The 22194-nt window shown below is 41.3% G+C and overlaps 1 protein-coding gene across 2 annotated transcripts in view; it reads right to left on the bottom strand.

Annotated features, from left to right (window-relative positions):
* GRHL2 (grainyhead like transcription factor 2) overlaps positions 1–22194 on the bottom strand; it is a 171275-nt gene that overhangs the window by 98991 nt on the left and 50090 nt on the right. For both annotated transcript variants that reach the window (XM_078441880.2, XM_078441881.2), the window contains exons 2-4: positions 20763–20958; positions 13957–14024; positions 8650–9043 (exon numbers count right to left, since the gene is read on the bottom strand). In XM_078441880.2, the coding sequence (XP_078298006.1) occupies positions 8650–9043; positions 13957–14024; positions 20763–20958 (658 nt within the window). The remainder of the gene's footprint in view (positions 1–8649; positions 9044–13956; positions 14025–20762; positions 20959–22194) is intronic.

Raw genomic sequence — 22194 nt, 5'->3', positions numbered from 1 at the left:
AAAGTGAGCAAAAAGAGAAGAGGTGTGTGCTCTCATGAAACTTCCGGTCTACCAGAGGAAACATATTCATTAAAAATACCATGCATTCAAATAATCACAAACTGGTGCCAGCACTCTGGAGAAGAGCAGCAGAGTTCTAGGAGAGCACAGCGTGACTGAGAGAGTAAAAATCAGTCCCACTGACAATCGGCCTTTGTGTACTACTTCCGGTGGCACACGGACAAGACCAACAACGTTTCCAACAGAAGCCCAGAAGACAGGAACACAGCTACGAAAGTGAATCACACGTCTTCCTTCTAAGGAACTGCTGCTTTCTTAGCAAACGCATCCTCAGTCCTGCTTGGTTTATCTCATCTCCTGAACTATGGTTACCCAATTTCCAGATTGCCTCAGTGACTTCTCATATCCAGTCCAGAGCTGGCTGTCACTTCCGTAATCCCTCTTTACACTTACCCGGTATAATCCCAAACACTATGAAGACCAACTCCCAAGTCTATGTTACAGAGTTGTTCCTAAGGGTCCCCTGCTGAAGCAGGCTAAATAAATGTAACTTTGATTGCAGATGTGTTCACGGTAGTTGCTGGTAGACTTAGATACAAAGAAAACTGACTCTACTAGAAACTGAAGGAAGAGGGCAGGGAAGGATTTCCTGAGGAAATCACACAGGAGGAAGGGTGTGGGAGGTGGCAAAGAATATTCTAGAACAGTGTTGTCCAAGAGAATTTAGTTTAAAGATGGAAGTCTTCTATATCTTCTTTGTCCAATACACTAGCCACAAGTCACACTGAACACTTAAAATGGTAGTTAGTGGGACTGAGAAACTAAATTCTTGATTTTATTTAATTTTCATTGCCACATGTGGCTAGTGGCTATGGCATTACACGGCACACTTCTAGAACATGGAGCAGCATGCACAAAGGTCCTGGGGGAAGAGGAAGTATTTCAGGTTCACAGAACCGAATGGAGCCCACAGCAGAGAGCACAAGGGGGAAAGAGGTAGAAGACGAGGTGGGAAAGGCAGAAGAGAAGCAGAATATGCAATGCCTTGTATACTCGTTAAAGATTTATATCTCAATCTTAAAAGGGATGGGATTTAAGCGGGGAGTGACATAATCAGATAAGCATTTTGAAAACACTATCCCTGGTACAGTGTACAAAAGCAGGCAGTATTATAGGCCAGAGAAACTGACAGATTGGGCCAGCATGGTGGAAGCAGAATGGAGAAAAATGGATTTGAGAAATGTTTAGAAATATTGATAGAATTGATAATGGATTGGGGGGGGGGGGGCAAAATATCAAGAAATATCCTAGTTTCTTGAGAAACCAGGATGGTGGTGCTACCCACTAAGGTGGAAAACACAAGGAAAGACTACAGGTCAGATTCAGGACAGATGGAGAGTCATGCGCAGTTAGATATGAAGGTCTAGAGCAAAGAAGAGAGAGCTGGACTGGAGGAAAACATGTGAAAGCCTTTAGAGATACGTGACAACTGAAGCTGCGGGCATGAAGCCAAGAGCATTTTTAAGAGGAAAGAGTGATCAAAGTATCAAATGGTGCTGCAAAGTACCAGGTGTAACAGACAAGGGCTTCCATGGCCATTGTGTTCGGGAGGTGGGAAGACGACTGCTATCAATCTGAATAACGGGTCATCCAATCACAGCAAATTTGACTACACGCAGAGAAACCGAAATCTTCCTCAAGTATAAAATGTGTATGCTAAGCGTTTTCCAAAATGTTGCTTGATGCAGAAACAAATGGATGTAATAAAAGGATAGAAATCTGATGGTACCATATGCATTATATCAATATGTCTAAAATAAACATAGTAAAACCAAGTGCATTAATCACAAGTGAAACTATGTTCCAATTTAGTACTTGATTCAACACTTTTAAGACTTTTATCCTTAAAAAACATTTTTTTTTATTTGAGTATAGTTGACACACAATGCTAAAGTAGTTTCAGGTGTCCAACATAGTGAGTGAACTTCTCTCTATATTATGCTACGGTCGCCACAAGTGTAGCTGCTATCTGTCACCATAGGCTTTTGCAGTATCATTGACTATATTCCTTATGCTGTGCCTTTTATCCCCATGGCTTATTCATTCCATAACTGGAAGCCTGTATCTCCCACTCCCCTTCACCCATTTTGCCCATCTCCCCCACTCTCCTTCCCTCTGGCAACCAACAGTTTGTTCTCTGTATTTATAGATCTAATTCTGCTTTTCGTTTGTTTATTCATTTGTTTTGTTTTTTAGATTCCAAAATGAGTGAAATCATATGGTGTTTGTCGTTCTCAGACTGACTTATTTCACTTAGCATTACACCCCCTAGGTCCATCCAGGTTGTTGCAAATGGCAAGATCCCATCTTTTTTTGTGATGGATTATTACTCCATGGTGTGTGTGTGTGTGTGTGTGTGTGTGTGTGTGTGTATACAAGATATACATATCTTTCTCTCTTTCTTTCTTACTAAAGTATTGTTCTTTAAATGTGTGGGAGGAAATGAGCTCCTAGTTAAAATATTAATCATGCTGGGGCGCCTGGGTGGCTCAGTCAGTTAAGCGTCCAACTTCGGCTCAGGCCACGTTCTCGTGGTTCATGAATTTGAGCCCCACATTGGGCTCTGTGCTGACAGCTCAGAGACTGGAGCTTACCTCAGATTCTGTGTCTTCCTCTCCCTCTGCCCCCTCTCCTGTTCATGCTCTTTCTCTCTCTCTCTCAAAAATAAATAAATATTAAGAAAAAACTGAAAAACAATTAATCCTACTGGACAGGGCTTAGATTCAGGATAACTTCCAGTTATCAGTCTACAGATGAATATAAAATCACTAACTAACCATCGTAGATCTATTGGGTATGACAAATAATCATTCTTTGCTTTCATTTCAGGATTTCTCTGCAAACTATGTTAATTTGACAAGTAACATACCAAGGACTGAATTATGAAATACATGGTAGAAATATCTGGTGCTTGCCCATGTATATAGTTCTTCTCATTCCTAAGCACATGGCAGAACTAAACTTCCCAGCCCTCTTGCAGTTAGTTAAGACCATGTGACTGGTTCTAGCCAATGAAAGATGAACGGGAGTGATGCATGTCACTATCAGGTCATAGTATTTACAAGTCAGTCTGCAATCTTCATGATCTCACTTCCCAAGCAGGGGGGCCCAGAGGCCACATATGAAGACAGGAATGTCATAAGATGGAGGGAATCTGGATTCCTGAGTCATTAATTAGAAAGAGGTCTGCAGACATGTATGTATCAGGATTCTTACTAATAAGAAATAAACTTTTAGTGTATTAAATCACTAAGACTGTGGTGCTCCTTTATTCACACAGGTAGATAGACTCATTTTAACTGGCACAAAATTGTAGTACAGAATAAGCAAATTCTTCTTTCCATTTTGATTCTTATTATGACTGTACATATAATTTTTCTGTAAAAACTCTTTTTTCCATGTCTTATAGACCAATAGTAAGCTTCTACAGGACAGAAATCAAAGCAGCACCAGTAGAAGTAAATATTTACCAAATGTTCTTACAAAGGGACTGCACAATAAAATAGCTAAAATCAATCCATTGAAGAACTTTTTAATGTTACCACTGTCTTAAAAAGCTCCCAGCCTCAGTTGAGCCAAACGGCTCACTTCTCTGATATCCACCTACACACACATACACACACACACATACAGAAGAATCAGTCTCTAATAAGAAATGAAATTTGTAGGGCACCTGGCTCAGGCAATTAAGCATCTGACTCTTGATTTTGGCTTAGGTCACGATCATAATTAGTGGGCTGGAGCCCCACATCGGGGCCCTGTGCTGACAGCATGGAGCCTGCTTGGGATTCTCTCTTTCCCTCTCTGTCTCTGCCCCTCCCCGACTCACATGTGTGCTGTCTCTCAAAACAAATAAACATTTTTAAAAAATAAAATTTGCGGGGCACCTGGGTGGCTCAGTCGGTTAAGTGTCCGACTTCAGCTCAGGTCATGATCTTGCGGTTTGTGAGTTCGAGTGCCGCGTCAGGCCCTGTGCCGACAGCTCAGAGCCTGGAGCCTACTTTGGATTCTATGTCTGCCCCTCTCTCTGCCCCTACTGTGCTCATGCTCTGTCTCTCAATAATAAACGCTAGAAAATTAAAAAAAAAAAAAAAGTAAACCCCCTCTCTTATATGTTATGAATTTCTCAATTAGGTTATATAACATTTTTAAAAAATAAATAAAATAAAATAAAATAAAATAAAATAAAATAAAATAAAATAAAATAATAAAATAAAATAAAATTTGCTAATTCAACAAGAGTCCCAAACATTTTAATAGTTTTCCTGAAAGAAGTACCAGATTTTAGACAAATTTTTCTTAGTGAAATTTACCTGGTGAAATTACTCACCTAATCTTAGAACCAGTTAGCAATGCCATGACTAAAGATAACAACAGATCTGACTCTATTTAATTTACATCAGATTTAAATACAATATACAATGTAAACACTGATTTCCAAGACTAGGAGGGCAGCTACGCCAAATGTCATGAGAAGAGTCTTCACATTGAGTTTCATGTAAGTTACTTTCTCATTCCCTTCCAAATAAAACCCGAAATACAATAGTTTCCTTTCACAAGCCTCCTTATCTACAACACAAACACAACTGATAACATACACCCCCAAACAGCATCATGGTTCTGTTGACATTGGGCCACCTCCGTGGACTCTTATGTGACTAATGGGAGATTTCCACACCCGCTGAGAAAAACCTCAGTGGCAAATTTTTAATGAAAAAGCATGTGACCGACATTCCCATGTGAAGTAAGCTGCTTTTGCTTTCCTCGCTAAAACATCCCAACTGCCTGTGGGCAAATCATAAATATTCAATAATGCCAAAAAGCTTACAAGATCCCTGTTCAGTTAAAAAAAAAAAAAAATGTCTGTTAACTATTTTAAGCAATATGGCCCAGGAAACTATGGAAGTTAACTTTAAGGCATTATTTTTTATTAGAAAGACATTGAAAGTTTGACTATAAAGCTACCAGAACTCAAGAAATATGGTAGCCTCTTAAGGGCAGGGGATTTATCATGTCTCACTCTGCTCTTCCCCGATTTCACACAGTACAGCAGGGACTCAGTGGTGACAGAGGGTCACCAGAGCAACTTGCCCACCTAACTCCCTATCGACACTGCAGAGAGCCAGTCCCTTTGGCTCTTCTGAAAGATAAGATACCGCTAATGACACTGACAGAGGACATGGAATTTTGAAAAAAACGTTGAGGTGAGTCACTCCCTGTCTTTAGGAATGGAACCACTGAGGGTTGGAAAGCCCCACACAGGTCCTGACGCCTGGCAGCCCGTGATGAGTCCCATCTCTACCACTTACTGCAGTATGACCATGGGCATAGGCCGGCTCCCTGTGCCTCAGTTTACTCACTTGGAAAACAAAGATGACAAAAATAGTACACCCCTCATAGGCTTTGGGTGAGGATTAAATGAGCAGAGCACATAGTAAGTAGGCCCATCAAATGTTTATTATTTTCAAATATTATGATTTAGGGTGCAATCTCAGCCTCAGGTGGTGGCATTTTGTCCCAGCGGCAACTAAACGGGCAGCAGGCTGCAAGCATCTGGCACACTGCCACGACATTGACTCCTCTTTAGGAAATTAGAAACCGTCTGTTTCACCTTCTGCCACAGTCTTTTATTGTCCTGGGCAGACTGAAAAATGGGAAGCCAATGACCATCATCTCAAACACAGGGGCATGGCTCCTAAATGTTGGAAAAGCTGACCTGAACCAATAGGAAAAAAAAAAAATGCATTCAATATCCTGGGTCAAAAATTGGAGAACTAACCCACAATTACACTCATTCTACAGAGATCCCAAGGCAACTAAATGGAGACAAGATGTCTTTTTAACAAATGGTGCTGGAACAACTGGAGAGTGATATGGAGAAAAAACAAAAATGGACCTCAACCCTTCCCTTACTCCATTACAAAAGTCACCTCAAAAATGGACGATAAACCTATATGTAAAGGTGAAACTATTAAAAACCTAGGGGAAAAAAGCAAAAGAAAATCTTTGTGACATTGGGTCATACCAAGACTTCTTAAAAAGTACATAAAAAGCATAAACTAGAAGAGAAAAAATTGATCAAGATTAAATATTGTTGCTCGTTGAAAGACACGGTTAAAACAACAACAACAAAAAAGGCTACCTACCGACTGTAAAACATATAACTGATTTCACATTATTTAAGGAACTCTTAACAACTTAATTAAAAGAAGACAGGTCACTATAAGCTAACTAACTTAGATGTAAATTAAATAAATAAAAATAAAAAATAAAAAGAAGAAGACAGGTAACCCCATTTAAAAATTGGGTGAGGGGAGCCTGGGTGTTTTGGTCGGTTGGGCAGCTGGCTTCAGCTCAGGTCATGATCTCACGGTGCAGGAGTTCGAGCCCTACATGGGACTCTGTGCTGACAGCTCAGAGCCTGAAGCCTGCTTCAGATTCTGTGTCTCCCTCTCTCTCTACCCCTCCCCTGCTCACACTCTGTCTTTCTCTCTCGGTCTCTCAAAAATAAATAAACATTAAAAATTTTTTAAATAAAAAAAAATTGGGCAAAACATTTGAACAGACTTTTCACAAAAGAAGTTGTAAGAATGGGCAAAGAAGCACATGAATGATGTTCAACACCACTAGACATCAGAGAAAAGCAAATTCAAACCACAATGAGACATCATCACATATCCACTAAAATAGCTCATGTTAAAAAGACTGACAATACCAAGTTTGGGCAAGGATGAGGAAAATGGAAACCCTCATGTACTACTGGTGAGAATGAAAATGGCATGGCCATCCTGTACAGCTGTATCTTATAAAGTTGCACATATATTTACCCCATGACCTAGCAATTCTGGTCCTGGGTATTTACCCAGGAAATGAAAGCATACGTCCACATTAAGGCATACACGTAGGGGTGCCTGGGTGGCTCAGTCGGTTGAGTGTCCGACTTCGGCTCAGGTCATGATCTCATGGTCTGTGAGTTCGAGCCCTGCGTCGGGCTCTGTGCTGACAGCTCGGAGCCTGGAGCCTGCTTCGGGTTCTGTCTCCCTATCTCTCTGCCCCTCCCCTGCTCATGCTCTGTCTCTCTCTGTCTCAAAAATAAATAAACATTAAAAAAAAAAAAAAAAAAAGCATACATGTGAATGTTCACAGCAGCATTACTTACTCATAATAGCCAAAACCAGAAGCAACAAAATATGTCCATTAACTGGTGAACAGATATATCACAAACAAATTGTGATAATATGCTTACCATGGAATACTATTTAGCAAGTAAATAAACGATTAACAAAAGCAACAAAATAGAAGAATCTCAAGTGAAAGAAAAATTGAAACTATAGTGACAGAACGCAGGTTAGTGCTTGCCCAGAGCAAGAGAGAGGAGAAGGCTTCAAATACAGGGGCTCAAGAAAACTTTAAGGGTGAGGGAACTTTCCTATTGATTCTGACGTTGATTCTGATACAACTACCACAATTTTCAAGCTGGTGAATTTAATAATTTTTTTTTTACATTTATTCATTTTTGAGAGACAAAGAGAGACAGAGCACAAGCAGGGGAAGGGCAGAGAGAGAGGAAGACACATAATCTGAAGCAGGCTCCAGGCTCCAAGCTCAGCACAGAGCCCGACGCGGGGCTCGAACTCACAAACTGCGAGATCGTGACCTGAGATGAAGTTGGACGCTTAACCGACTGAGCCACCCAGGCACCCCTCAAGCTGGTGAATTTAAAACAAATGAGCAAAGAACCTTGTTTCTGTAAGTTCTACAGGCACATGAAAAGAATATGTGGTCTCTACTTGTAAAGTATAAAATGTACATGCATATACACACTTGATTGCTGATAATACAAATTCTTTCTTGAGTATTCAATCATACTAGGTCTTAAAGAGTCACACTGTTTCAAAAAATGCACAGGCAACATCTTTAGCTACCTTTTGGAAGGTTACAAACTAGACGAGGTCTAGAAAATTATTAAAATACATGTGTCTGGGTGGCTTGGTAGGTTAAACATCTGACTATGGCTCAGTTTGTGATCTCAAAGTTTGTGAGTTCAAGTCCCATGCAAAGCTCTGCTTTGATGGTGCAGAACCTGCTTAGGATTCTCTCTCTCTGCTCCCCTCTCCCACTTATTCTCTGTCTCTCTCTCTCTACCTCTCTCTCTCTCTCAAAATAAAAAATCAAATGAAAACTTTAAAAAAAACTTTTTTGAGAGGAAGAGAGAACGCACGAGCAGGGGAGGGGCAGAGAGAGGGAGGGAGGAAGGGGGAGAGAGAGGGAGGGAGGGAGGGAGGGAGGGAGGGAGAGAGAGAGAGAGAGAGAGAGAGAGAGAGAGAGAGAGAGAATCTTAAGCAGAGCCTGTCTCAGGGCATGATCTCACCATGACATCGTGATCTGAACGGAAATCAAGTCAGAGGCTTAACTGACGAAGCCACCCAGGTGCCACTAAAACCTTGTTATACAGATACAAACACGTTTTGAAAACTCTGAACTCACAGTTTTAATTACTTGATCCCACTCCAAAAGCAAACAGAAACAAAACTAGCTGGGGGTTCTGGGTTGAGGTTCTGGCTGCTGCAGACACAGCCAGGGACTCACCTCTGCGGTCCCGTCCTTGAAGCTCTCGCTGTAAGTGCTGTCGGGGGTGCTGCGCTGGTCATCCTTGAGGTAGGTGCTATGGCTGGCCATGGAGGGCACACCATACTGGGTCTGTTCAAAGATAAGCACACGTTGCTCCTCGCCATCTCCCCGGGGACAGTGCACGGGCGGGGCCATGAACACGGGTGTGAAATCTTCAGCTTTCACCACCGTGATTCCGGACACCGGGATGATGGCCGGGCTCTCGGAGATGTTTGTGCTGTACTGTTCCCGTTTCGAGTTCTCCAGGTGGTCTTGATTTAGGGAAAGGTTCACTGGAACAGTCTTTAGGACCTGCACTCGGTTTTCTCCTCCGGTCAGATTACTCTGGGCTTCACTGGTGCCAAGGCAGTTTCTGCATGTTTAAACCCCCCCACCCCCCCCCAACATAACAGAATTAGAAAGATCACCACTTTGCGACTCCTAATAAAATAATGGGTGCCAGCAACAACCAGTGGATGTTAATGCCATTAGGGAAAAAGCTGATGGTGAACTTTACAAGGGAATGCAGTGGATCTTCGCATGACTAGATGTAGGACAGTTGTTCCCGGAACCATGCAAATTACCCCGCCTATAAAGTGCAGTTGGGAAAAGGGGAAGAAAAAAAAAAAAAAAAGTTGACCCTGAATTTAGGCAAGCCTTAGATCTAACTCTATATTTCTCTCAGGGAATACAGAAGGATGGAAGAATAACTTAAACAAAATCAAAAGGAAACAATCATACAAACAGAATGTAACACATCTTACTGACCTGGTTTCTTCAATAAGTTAGAGGCATGAAAAAAAGAAAGGAGGGTGGGAAGCTTGTTCTAGAGTAAGAGATTTGAAAGGCATAACAATCAAACAGGATGAGTAGATCTTGTTTGGATCCTGATTTGAAAAGCCAAAGAGGCGTTTTGAGACAATGGGATCTTTGAGGCAATTGACTATGGACCTCAAGTGAGGTGATTATTGAGGAAGTATTGTTCATTTAGTTACGATAATGATTTTGAGATTATGGAATAAAACGTCCTTTTTATTTAGAGATATAAATGAGAAGTAGCTAGAGATGAAATGACATGATGTCAGGAACTTATTTCAAAGACTACTGCAATAAAAAAAGAGAGAGAGAGAAAGAGAAAAGGTAGACATGGAGCAGGTGTAACCAAAAACTACCACTGCTGAGCCTGGAGAATGGGGTGGGTATTTGGGGGTTCATTATACTGTCCTCTTTATCCCTGGATATGTTTGAAAACTTTCAAAAGAAAAAGTTATAAAATAGCTTTTTTTAGGGGCACCTGGGTGGCTCAGTCAGTTGAACGTCCGTCTGGCTTCGGCTCAGGTCACGATCTCGCGGTCCGTGAGTTCGAGCCCTGTGTCGGGCTCTGGGCTGACGGCTCAGAGCCTGGAGCCTGTTTCAGATTCTGTGTCTCCCTCTCTCTCTGCTCCTCCCCCGCTCATGCTCTGTCTCTCTCTCTCTCTCAAAACTAAATAAACATTAAAAAAAAATTTTTTTAAGGTGGGGGCGGGACAAGAACTTGAAGGGGGGCAGTGGGAAGAATATATTTCACTGTTCTGTGGGCTAACCTCCTTGCAGGAAAGACAAAAGGCTATGAGAATTTATCAGTAAAATATTTTCACTAAATGGAGAAACAACACGAGCTCATTGATACCCTTAGCACTGAATTACTTTTGGAGCTTCAGAGAGTGGCATCACTGGGCTTATGTAAAACAAGCTCTCTCAGATCTCAGACCTCCTGACTGGTACAAAGAGAAAGGAAAGGATTTGGAAAATTAATTCTCACCAGGCTAGGATAAAATACTTTCCACTTATACTACAGAATTCTGAGAGAGAGCAGAAGCAAAGAGAAATTCGTCAATGGAAGAGTATTGTGGATAGCACGGTGATTTTACTAGCAAAGTCCCTGTGGTCAGTAAAATTTGGGGCACCTCTCATTTATAGATTATTCTGAATGATATGGAGGGAAAAAAAAATACATATTTTGCATGGAGCCCTATCTCCAATGTCTGTGTTTTGTTTTGTTTTGTTTTTAACTAGCGTGTGTGTGTGTATGAGTGTGTGTGTGTGCTTTAAATTAGTTAGCCCACTAGTGTGGGCTAACTGGCATCTCTCATAGAGAGAGAACTATTTGAATAAAATTGCTTCTTCCCAGAATTGACCTCTCCTGGCCCCTCTGAGCTTGCCTAGCTCTCCAGCAGGACTGTGCATTTTTGGCTTTGATTTCTCAGACAAAACCTCAAAGTGAATGAAGCTTGAGGAAAGAATGGCTCCGACATGAATAAAGACACCAGAAAAATACCTAAACTTTTCTGAGTCTGTCACAAATCTGTAGAAATCATTCCAGAAAGTAATTCTTTAAAAAAATAAAATTGCAAGGCTACATTCTGGCTTTGACCTGCTTTCGTGGTCAGAGCAATACAGTGAATCTGCATATAAGACACGGTGAAATTTAGAAATTACGTTTAATCTGAGTCCAGTTAGCTAGATGATGCCAAACCCAGACCACCCGTTTATGTCAGCATTTCCTAAAACTCCATTGTTTAGAATATTGCATGGAATGTTAACGATGGTCCTCAAAGACAGGAGTCTGTGATAAAATCAGTATTCAAAAAAAACAAAAAACAAAAACAAAAACTGCCATAACAAACCCAGCCTGGGTGGGTCACAAACATCATGAACACAGAAAAGGCTCCCAGGCATTCCTTCGCCTGTTTAATTATAACCCGGAATTTCCCAAACTAATTTTACCCCAGACTCTTTTGTGGAGGATTAACTAGTAATACATGTGGATAACGTCCTGTGAGTTGGATGTACAAGGGCTGGTTGGTCTACACTGATTAGCTACCAAAGCAAGTGTCCAGTTTCTACTCTTCTGGACTTTTAGAAGCACACACCTACTGCCTTCGCCAATAGATTCAAAGCTAACCAACTCCTCTGCGCTTAGAGTCCATTTCAAGCTAAATTTGTTAATTCTCTAATCCACGCAAGACACACGAATCCCAAACAAGAGACACAAGTCAAAATATTTGGGGCATTCTTAGAAGCCAACACAAGCGAACTACAGAGTCGTATAAACCTATATTGTAAATAAATATAAATAAACCTATATTATGAACTATAAACCTAGCTGAACCATCGATATTACCACACGATGAGGAAATAATAGACACAGCGTCATCCTAGAATGTGTAACTGCCTCTGCAGAACAGTGGTAGTTTTAGAAGCTAGAGAACTTTAGAAAGACATCCAAAAAGTGGCTGATTATAGCAAAGTAAGAATTATCGTGAGCTACTGGCTCACCCGCAATAGAATTTAAAGTTGAACCAAATATTGCAATAGGAGGGAAAAAACGCAAGGCTACGAACGGCACATTAAATATGCTTTTTAAAAAATCTGGGTCATGCCGGACTTTCAGTTATTTTTCCAAGTACCAACTTCTATATACAGACAGTTATAATGACACCATGCAAGCACATGGCACCTTAATTCCTGAATATGCTGCAGATCAAATGACATCCTTCCAAATTACATTCGACCTGAAGTCTACGACGTCATAATTAGTCTACACAAGGTAGTTTTGTCTGTACCCCACTGCCAGTTTTTTTGAAGCTGCTCCACCGAAATCACAAAATAACCATGAAAATACGATGTCGTTCTAAAAGATGCTGTAACGACAAATGGTCTCTTCTATTATGATGCAGACGCAGCACATACTTTAGACATGTTTTTCCCTGACCCTTCTATGAATACTGGTATACGATTTAGCAGACTGCACCTGCTTGGCTTAATAAATACCAGCTAACGGGAGGAAAAGTCACAAGATCTGAAGAGTATCAGGCTCCTTCTCCCTGTCATCACTGCTACCAACTAGGGTCCCCAAGACAGCGTGCAGCATCAGAAGATTCCTTGAAAACTGCACACCAGATGCAGACAGCCTTAACCTTTGCTAAGGGTGTACTTTGGAGGTGATACACAGCCCAGGGCTGCTGGCTGGTGGGGTGGTTCCTGCTGCCGTTCGTGTCATAAGCAGGTCCCATCAAGGCCAAGTAAGATCTGGATATATGAGCTAGCAGGGGATTTCATTTCTCCTGACTTCATATTTCCATATGAAAAAATCACCAGGAGCACCTGGGTGGCTCAGTTGGTCGGGCAGTTGACTTTGGCTCAGGTCATGATCTCACTGTTCTTGAGTTTGAGCCCTGCATCAGGCTCTGTGCTGACAGCTCAGATCCTGGAGCCTGCTTTGGACTGTGTGTGTGTGTGTGTGTGTGTGTGTGTGTGTGTGTGTGCGCGCGCGCGCACCCCTCCCCCACTCACTCTCTCTCTGTCTCCCAAAAAGATAAATAAATGTTAAAAAAATTTTTTTTTTTTAGGAAGAAACACCAAAGGAAAAGCACTGTGGTTTCTCCCCTATTCCTCTGCAGGAAAGGGATATATCTGATTAATGAGTTTGGGAGAAGTAGCTGAGTAAGGTGGTTCAGTCCCTTCTGATTCCCTCTTTATGTCTGGCTCATCCCGGCCATACAGAGAGGAGTCCAGTCACCCCTGCCATACCACAGTGGCCTGTCCCTTCAGGGAGGCTTGCAGTCCTGCCTGAGACTAGGTGAGTAGACATACCTAAGTCAGGATTGACATGTTACAAGCTGCAGATTCAAAAATGGCATTCTCTGTTGGCTTAATCAGAAAGAAAACTGAATTTTTTTTTCTTTTTCAATCTGTCTGTGTCTTGTGTTTCAATCGGTTCTTAATTCAGGATCACAGGAAAAGGGGGGGTCATATAATGATCTCCTAACATCTGTCTTGCCCCTGCCCCCTCACAGTATGTGCTGCCATGCCTGGTTCTCTACCAACCGCCTCCTGGAGTGAGAAACAGCCCAGTCTCCTTCCTCTCCCCCTCATCAAAAGCAATCTCCACAGGGCTCACTCCCTCAAGGGCTTGATCGTAATTACCCAGCCATGGGATCGATCACAAGAGCTGACCCCGGCAGTACGCTATCTTGCCAGCATTTCACCTCTAACTCGGGATATCCAGGCTTCCAGGAAGGGGGTACATCAAGAGCCTGCTGATGACCCTTTGGATGCAATTTGTGGTCCCTACTGAGAGATCCAGTTTTGGTCAAGACTCTTCAAAGACAGAGAGAAGAGGCTAAACTTTTTGGTCCCATCTTCCCTTAAGAACAAAAATTATAGCTGAATACTATGGTTTTCAAAAACACCGAAAAAGAGTTATTTGGGGAGCCAGACATATCCCTTTACATAATACCATACCTTTTATCCGGCTCTTCCTGGCTGTCACTTGCTTTGCTTACAGATAGCAGCCTCTTGTCTCGAGGAACCTAGAAATATCACCAACCATCAGTGAGATTCACGTAGATGCAATTGTGACCTATGTGCAGAGCTAGAGACCAGCAGAAGCAAAGAAATGAGGTGGAATGTTCTCCGGGAAGAGGTGGCAAATTTGCTACAGGCAGGTGATGGTTAAAGGCGAGTAGCCCGAGTGGCAATGACAATGCATCAGACACATGGGGGTGATGATAAACAGAAGGCCATAATGATCATGATTCTGCTATGCACTGCTGACAGGGGCAATTCTGCCTGGACCCGACCACCGCCCAAGCCCTCCCCACCTTGGAAGTGAATGAGGGGAAAGGAACACCAGGTGTGGACGGGGAATCTGGACGCTGAAGCAGACAGAACTCACAAACCACATCATCATGCGTTAACAAGCATCCTGTTGAACAACAGGGGCTGACCCGCCACTCTGATGAGGGACTTTGGGTGCTGACACGGAGGGCAGCAAACCAGACGTGGGGCTACACTATCTAATGGGAGAGCAGCATCTAATATACCTGGGCCAGCCTTTAACCACCATCCCCATAGAGTTTGTAGCTTTGCTTCCAAATTCTTCTTCTAACGCACTTTTAGTGTTGTCTTTGCAACCACAATGCCAGCACATTACCTGAAAGGTTATTGAAAAGTACTACTAGAGAAAAGAAACTCCTGCCGGCTGCATTTCTGACCACCATCCAATCACCCTACTGCAGCACGGGTCATTCACATATCTCTGCCATAGTTTCCAAACATATGAATAGTGGGTTTAGATTTGGTGGGTTGGTTGGATGAATGTTTTGTTTGTTTATATATTTTGTTTTGTTTTCTTTTGCGACATCTCCACATCTTCGTGCTAGCCAAACACCTTTGCACTCAAATGCAGCCCTCACTATTTTGACATAAAAGAGCTTTTATGAGAAACATCCCTCTTCTGGATTCTTCTAGAAATTCTTACAGTTTCCACTCACCTGGATACGTACGCAAGCCAGTCAGATGGATGAAGGAGACAGCATAGCAAGGTGGCTACCAGTCAAGACACAGACCTGTCTGGGTTCGAATCTCAGCTCTATCAGTAACTAAGCTCTGCCTTACTTTCCCCATCGGTAAACCACGCTCAATGGCAGTACTATAACTCAGAGCGTTTTTCAGGAAAATTAAATGAGTTAATTTTTTTCAAAGTACTTGGAGTATCTAATATTTTATAATATCTGTTAAATAAAAATAAGCCAATTTTAAGTCTTCTGTTCACGTGCCAGTGTCGAGGGTCTACAGTCTACACTGTAGATAGAAATGAGGTGAATGAGGGGCAACTGGGTGGCTCAGCTGGTCAAGTGTCCAACTTCGGCTTAGGTCATGATCTCATGGTTGGTGAGTTTGAGCCTTGCATAGGGCTTCTGCTATCAGCACAGAGCCTGCTTCTAATCCTCTGTCCCCTTCTTTTTCTGCCCTCCCCCCATTCATTCACACTCTTTCAAAAATAAATAATTAGGAAAAAAAAAGAAGGAATGAGGTGAATGAAACATAGCTCCTATTATCAACTGAGGATGACAGATAACATAAAAACATAAACGTTCAAGCAACATTATTCACAATAGCCAAAAGCTAGAAACAACCCAAATGTCCATCTACAGATGAATAAACAAAATGTGGTATATACATAAAATGGAATATTATTCAGCCTTAAAAAGAAAGGAAATTCTGAGACATGCTCTAATATGAGTCTTGAAGACATTTATGCTAAATCCCATGTGACTCAAATCCACCCACTTTCCTCTGGACGCTTGCCTCCTGGTTCAGCCTCCAACATCTCTTCCCTAGGCTGCTGCATCAGCCTGCCAAATGGTCTCTCTTCTCCGTCACTCAGTCCCAGCAAATCCATTCTGGATCCATTAAGAAGATCCAGACTGGCCTTTAAAATGCAAGTCTAGGGGCGCCTGGGTGGCTCAGTCGGTTGAGTGTCTGGCTCTTGATTTCGGCTCAGGTCATGATCTCACGGGTTCATGAGTCCGAGCCCCGCATCAGGTTCTGTGCTGAGGGTGTGGAGCCGGCTTGGGATTCTCTCTCTCCCTCTCTCTCTTTCTCAAAATGAATAAATAAACTTAAAAAAAAAAAAAAGCAAGTCTAATCCCACTATATTCTTACTTAAAATTCTCCAATGCTTCCAATTACTCTTGAGAACATGGCTGCAAAAAACATTCCACCTCAGTTTTGGGTGGCCCCATCACTGCCATGTACATAGTCACACTGTATCTCAAACATGCAATGCTCCTTCTTTCAGCAGAGCCATCAAAGTCCTCTCTGCCTTTGGATACCCATTCTACCTCCATAGTTATCATCATTGTTGGATGGTCACAGCTAGTGAAAATTTGTTGGATGGATGGATGGATGGATGGACAGACAAATGGATATGCAGATGGACGGATAGATAAATAGGTGGCTATATAAATGGACAAACAAGCCAGTCAACAGACTGGTTTCCAGCACTCTACAGTCAACAGAACAGTTAGGAACCAACTAGCCAAAGAAGCTATTTTCATAGAGCTGGAATCAGATAAATATGAACCACCAGCTCCTTCAGGGGAGAATGAAGATAAAGTGAGTCAAACCACTTTTAAAATTAACTAACTAATGGAATCTGTTATGTTTTTCTGTCATGCCTGAAATTCATCAAAAGTTCACACTTGACTTTGGAGCTGCTATTGATAAGTAGCTTGAACTGGATATAAAACTAGGCTAATATCTGAGCCCCTAAATTTTGAGAATTCTAGCAATTTGGTTATTTTTTTTATTTTTTTTAATGTTTATTTATTTTTGAGAGAGAGTGTGTGTGAGCAGGGAAGGGGCAGAGAGAGGGAGACAATCTGAAACAGACTCCAGGCTCTGAGCTGTCAGCACAGAGCCCAATGTGGGGCTTGAACCCACGAACCGTGAGATCATGACCTGAGCTGAATCCAGATGCTTAACCGACTGAGCCATTCAGGTGCCCTGCAATTTGGTTATTTTTAATAAATCCCATCTAATAAGCTTTGAATGGATTTTTAAAAATTTGAACCCATGTTTAAATGGGGTTCAAAAAAAGGCAATTTCTGGGGCACCTAGTTGGCTCAGTCAGTTACACATCTGACTTCTGCTCAGATCATTATCTGTTCATGAGTTCAAGCCCCACAGCAGGCTCTGCACTGACAGCTCAGAGCCTGAAGCCTGCTTCGGATCAGTGTCTCCCTCTCTCTCTGCCTCTCCCCTGCTCGCACTCTGTCTCTCTCTCTCTCTCTCTCTCTCTCTCTCAAAAATAAAATTAACATTAAGAAAAAAAAAAGGCAATTTCTAGTGGTGGACAGTGTTATGAACTGAATGAATGGTTTCCCCTCAAAATTTATGTGTTGAAGCCCTAACTCTCAACGTGACTGTATTTGGAGACAGGCTTTGCAGAAGGTAATTAAGGTTAAATGAGGCCATAACAGCGGGGCCCTAGACCAATAAGACTGATGTCCTTATAAGAAAAAGAAGAGACCACAAAGAAATACACAGAGAGAAAAGGCCATATGAGGACACAGCCAGAAGGCAGCCATCTGCAAGTCAGGAAGGAAGAGAGGCCTCACCGGAAATCAAGCCTGCCAGCCCCTTGATCTTGGACTTCCAGCCCCCGGAACTGAGAAAATAAGTTTCTGTTGTTTAAGCTACACAGTCTGTGGAATTCTGTTATGGCAGCCCCTCAGACTAATACAGACAGTGTAATAGAATGGACATTAGGAAATTTACAGGATTGTCTTTTGACCTTGAATAAATCCCACTTAGTTGCTTGAAGTATAAAATATAAAACCTGATGGGCTTCACTGCAGTGATCCTATGGTGACAGTTTAAAAATGTACAGGAAAAGACTTTGAAATGTGTGAACTATTATACCAAGATATGCCTTTGCAGTTTCCAAGGACAGGGATCACCATTTCTTGAGTGCCTGCTGGGTATCACACACTCCTCTCTGTGACAAAGCCCACTACTGTCCCTTGAGGGGTGATGCGGTCCAACCTTAGCAATGAGGAAAAATGGTGTATTTTACAAAAAGAATCTATTAACACTTCCAAAACAGTATAAAAAAAATCTATCAAATTTAAGTGACAAAACGGCAGCAATTGTTACAATAATTTAACTTTCCACAGCTTACAACTCAAAAAACAGAATCTCTTTTTTTTCATTAATATTTTACTTTATACAGAAAGAAGGTCTATCCTCAAAGTAGATTTAACTCTGTTAATCTTTAATACCAGCATATATAAGTTGTGAATGTCAGAGATCTCAGGCCTGAAAATGACCACTTGGGCACAGTTTTGGGAAACAAGACTAATTCTTCAACGTTTAAAATGTTTCAAGCAAAAACATAATCAAGCTTGTGTGACATAAAGGGAGCCATGTAACTCTACTTGTCCACACAGTCTCAGAAACCATTTTATTTCAAAGTTTTATATCCTAGGGGCGCCTGGGTCGCTGAGTCGGTTGAGCGTCCGACTTCAGCTCAGGTCATGATCTCGTGGTTCGTGAGTTCGAGCCCCGCGCCAGGCTCTGCGCTGACAGCTCAGAGTCTGGAACCTGCTTCAGATTCTGTGTCTCCTTCTCTGTCTCTACCCCTCCCCCGCTTGCACATGCACTCTCTCTCTCTCAAAAATAAATAAAAACATTTAAAAAATGTTTATATCCTAAATTAATAAATTAATCAGGAAAATGTTAATTCAGTAGAGTTATAGACTTGACAACAAATTGAGTTTTATGTAAAATCCTTACTCTACATCTCAACATATTTACAGACAGCAATGTTTCAACTTTCCTTTAAATATTAAGAATATGCAAGAGGAGAGGTAACTAGGTACCACATTTACTAATAATTATCCTCTGAACCTATGGGAAATAAAATACATTGCTTTTATAAATTACTAATTATTTGGTTTTGAGGTATATTTCTCTTTTCATCAATACAAAGGAATTGCCATCTAATACAGCTATCTGAAATGACGTCCACCACAACGGGATGGAATAAAATCTATTTGTAAAAAATTAGAATATATTACTTCAAGACATTTCTTAGTATAGTTCTTCAATGTCTTACCAAACTATCAACATGTTAACTTAATATAGTTATAAAAGGAAGCTGTAATGACCCAAGTGATTACATCAGGGTCACTCTTCATGGTGGGAGATCTTTGGAGAGTATGAGAACTCTGGTTTAGGACAGAGAAAGGAAACAACACAATGTGCAAAAGTGGAGAGCTGGAAGGACACAGAGAGCAAGAAACAGGGAGGAAAAGAGGAAGAGATTAAAGCTAACTAAAAGGAAAATTGTTCCTCTTGGGTGATCTCATGATGGGAGGGGGCAGGGGCGGGGATTCAGTTCTTGTTCAAAAATAAAGCGTTCACTGTGCCCGACTAGCAACATAAACACAGCCATTGTCACCTCTGTGCCAATTCCCAGCCTACACAGGAACGGTGTTTACAATCAAAGCTGGCAGTAAATCTTCTCATTCGGTAAATACTTGTTGATTTTTTACACTTCACCAGCGCTAAGGGAACTGGTCATCCCTTCGTAAGAAACAGACCACTGTTTCCTGTTTTGTTTCCTGAAATAGTCCTATTTTAAGGTATTACACGGCAGGTATTTTTGTAAGGTAAGTGAATTACATTCATTTTGTTTCAAGGATTTTTCTAAATAAATATTTAGTGCCCATCAAAACACATGGAAACAAGGGTTATAACAAAAGTGGGTTTTGGAATTGCTGCAAAAGCACTCATTGGAATATTCCTTTCATAAAACTAAAATTATCAATAAATCTAGAAACTCCAAATGGGCATTAAGGAGGGCACTTTCTGGGATGAGCACTGGGTGTCATATGTAAGAGATGAATCACTGAAGCAAAGACCACACTGTATGTTAACTAATTTGAACTTAAATTAAAAAGAAAATGTTTCTATTATTTTTAATAATTATAATATTATATTTATATATTTTTATATTTTTATATTTTTATATAAAATATATATTATATATATAATTTATATATATAATATATATTTTATATATATAATTTATATATATAATATATATAAAATATATATAATTTTTTATATAGTGCCTATAATTTTATGTATATATAATTTATAATATATATTTTATATATTTATATATATTTATATATTTATATATATTATATATTATATATAATAATTATTATTTAGAGAAATCTAAAAGCAACCTAAAGGCCCAAAAACTGAGTGATGGCTAAATTACAGTATAGCACTCAATGCAATTTTTTTTTAAGTAATCTCTATGCCCAGCGTGGGGCTTGAACTAACAACCCTGAGATCGAGTCACTTGCTCTACAGACTGAGCCAGCCAGGCGCCCCTGTCATCTTTTTATTGACCAAAAATCATAAAGTGAAAATGGCAGCAAGGAAGTATTTGCAATATGGTATGAAGTAGGAGTTATATTCAGATAATATACATGCATGTGAACAGAGGACACAGAAGTCATTATCCCCAACTGAAAACTTCCCGTGGGTGGGTGGTGAAGTTCTGCTCCAGCGATGGGAAAGCAGGGAGGCAAGGAGAACAGAACAGGCTGAGTTCCAATGTGACCTCGGAACTAGTAAGTTCTCTTCACTCCTCCCACCAACCAGGGCGGGGGGGGGGGGGGGGGGGGAGGGGCGGGCCGTTCTCTGGGGACCTGAAGAGGAGCAGGCAGGGCTGTGGGGTCTACCTTGTAGTAGTCGTACAGCAGACCCAGGGCAGCAGCACTGTCCTCGTCACCATTAATGCTCATCATCGCCTTGGTGGCTGCCGTCAGGGGATTCTCCAAATACGACTTCCAGGCTTCATCTTCACTGGTGTAGGCTCTTCGGGTATTGAACGGAGGGTCGCTGGGCATGGGCACTAAGGCCACCAGTCGTTTCGTACTTGAAAGCAAGAGAAATGGGAGGTTCATTATCAGAGAAATGATCCCTTTTCCACCAAATTTACATACATTACATGGTTAATTTGCACTCCCCCAGAGTGGAGAAGGGCAGATTAACACTAAAGCGGCTGCCACATTGCATTTATAAAGCCCCTAGGCCCCTGAGAACTAATAATGGTCTTTACAAGGTTGTATGAGGATTAAGTTGAGCCTCTTCGCACTTGGGCTTTTCATCTTCTGGCATTCTAGGAGCCAAATCATTTTTATTTGATTGCTCTTTATTAAGGAATATTAGAATGCGTGTGACTGTGTGAGGAAGCAGGTTTCATTTAAACCTCTGAGTTCTAATTGTAAATAGATATGTGCAATGCATTAAATGGAATCAATACGTTAACGATGACTAAAAACTTTTATCTGGTTGAATCTACATTTGAAATGGTTTGCACCAATTTGACAATAAATTTCATATTAAAAAAGTTTTTTTTAAACATTAAAAAAAATGAAATGGCTTGCAAATTATACACCAGTCCACATCTCTTCATTGAAATGGCAGTATAAGCTACTTTGTAAATAAGACATATTGTAGACACGCTGCGTAATACCCATACGAAGCAACAGTAATGACACAGACTCCATGTGAACCCTGGGTGGCCACAGGATCCTACTATATTTCGATGACATAGAAGTTCCAGGTTATAAAATCCTCATGGAAAGTGAGTAGAGTATATGGAGAATTAAAAAAAAAAAATTTTTTTTAACATTTATTTTTGAGAGCGAGAGAGACAGAGTGCAAATGAGGTAGGGGCAGAGACAGAGGGAGACACAGATGTCAAAGCAGGCTCCAGGCTCTAAGCTGTCAGCACAGAGAGTGATGTGGGGCTCAAATCCACGAACCGTGAGATCATGACCTGAGCCGAAATCGGACACTTAACCGACTGAGCCACCTCGGTGCCCCTGGAGAATTTTCAACAGAGACAGAAAGGGATTGGACTCATTTATCAACCCTAACCAAGCCAAACTTGGTAACTGACACGGTAATTTCTTACAGAGGATGTGACAGTGACTCAAACACCCAAATACCATGACAGTCCTCCGCAGCTCCCTGGGCCAGGACCCCAGTTGTCAAGCTACAGGAGCCCAGAAAGGCTTTGGCACTTGTCTTCTGGCCCTCTGTCGTTTGCTCATTGAAACAGAACCAAAATGTAAGGATGACATATTGTATTTCAATAACAGCTGT

Source organism: Panthera onca, chromosome F2, assembly GCF_046562875.1.
Source record: "Panthera onca isolate mPanOnc1 chromosome F2, mPanOnc1 haplotype 2, whole genome shotgun sequence".
In the NCBI taxonomy this organism is placed as follows: Eukaryota; Metazoa; Chordata; class Mammalia; order Carnivora; family Felidae; genus Panthera; species Panthera onca.
Note: the sequence above shows the minus strand (reverse complement) of the source record. Positions and strands in the feature narration are given on the sequence as shown.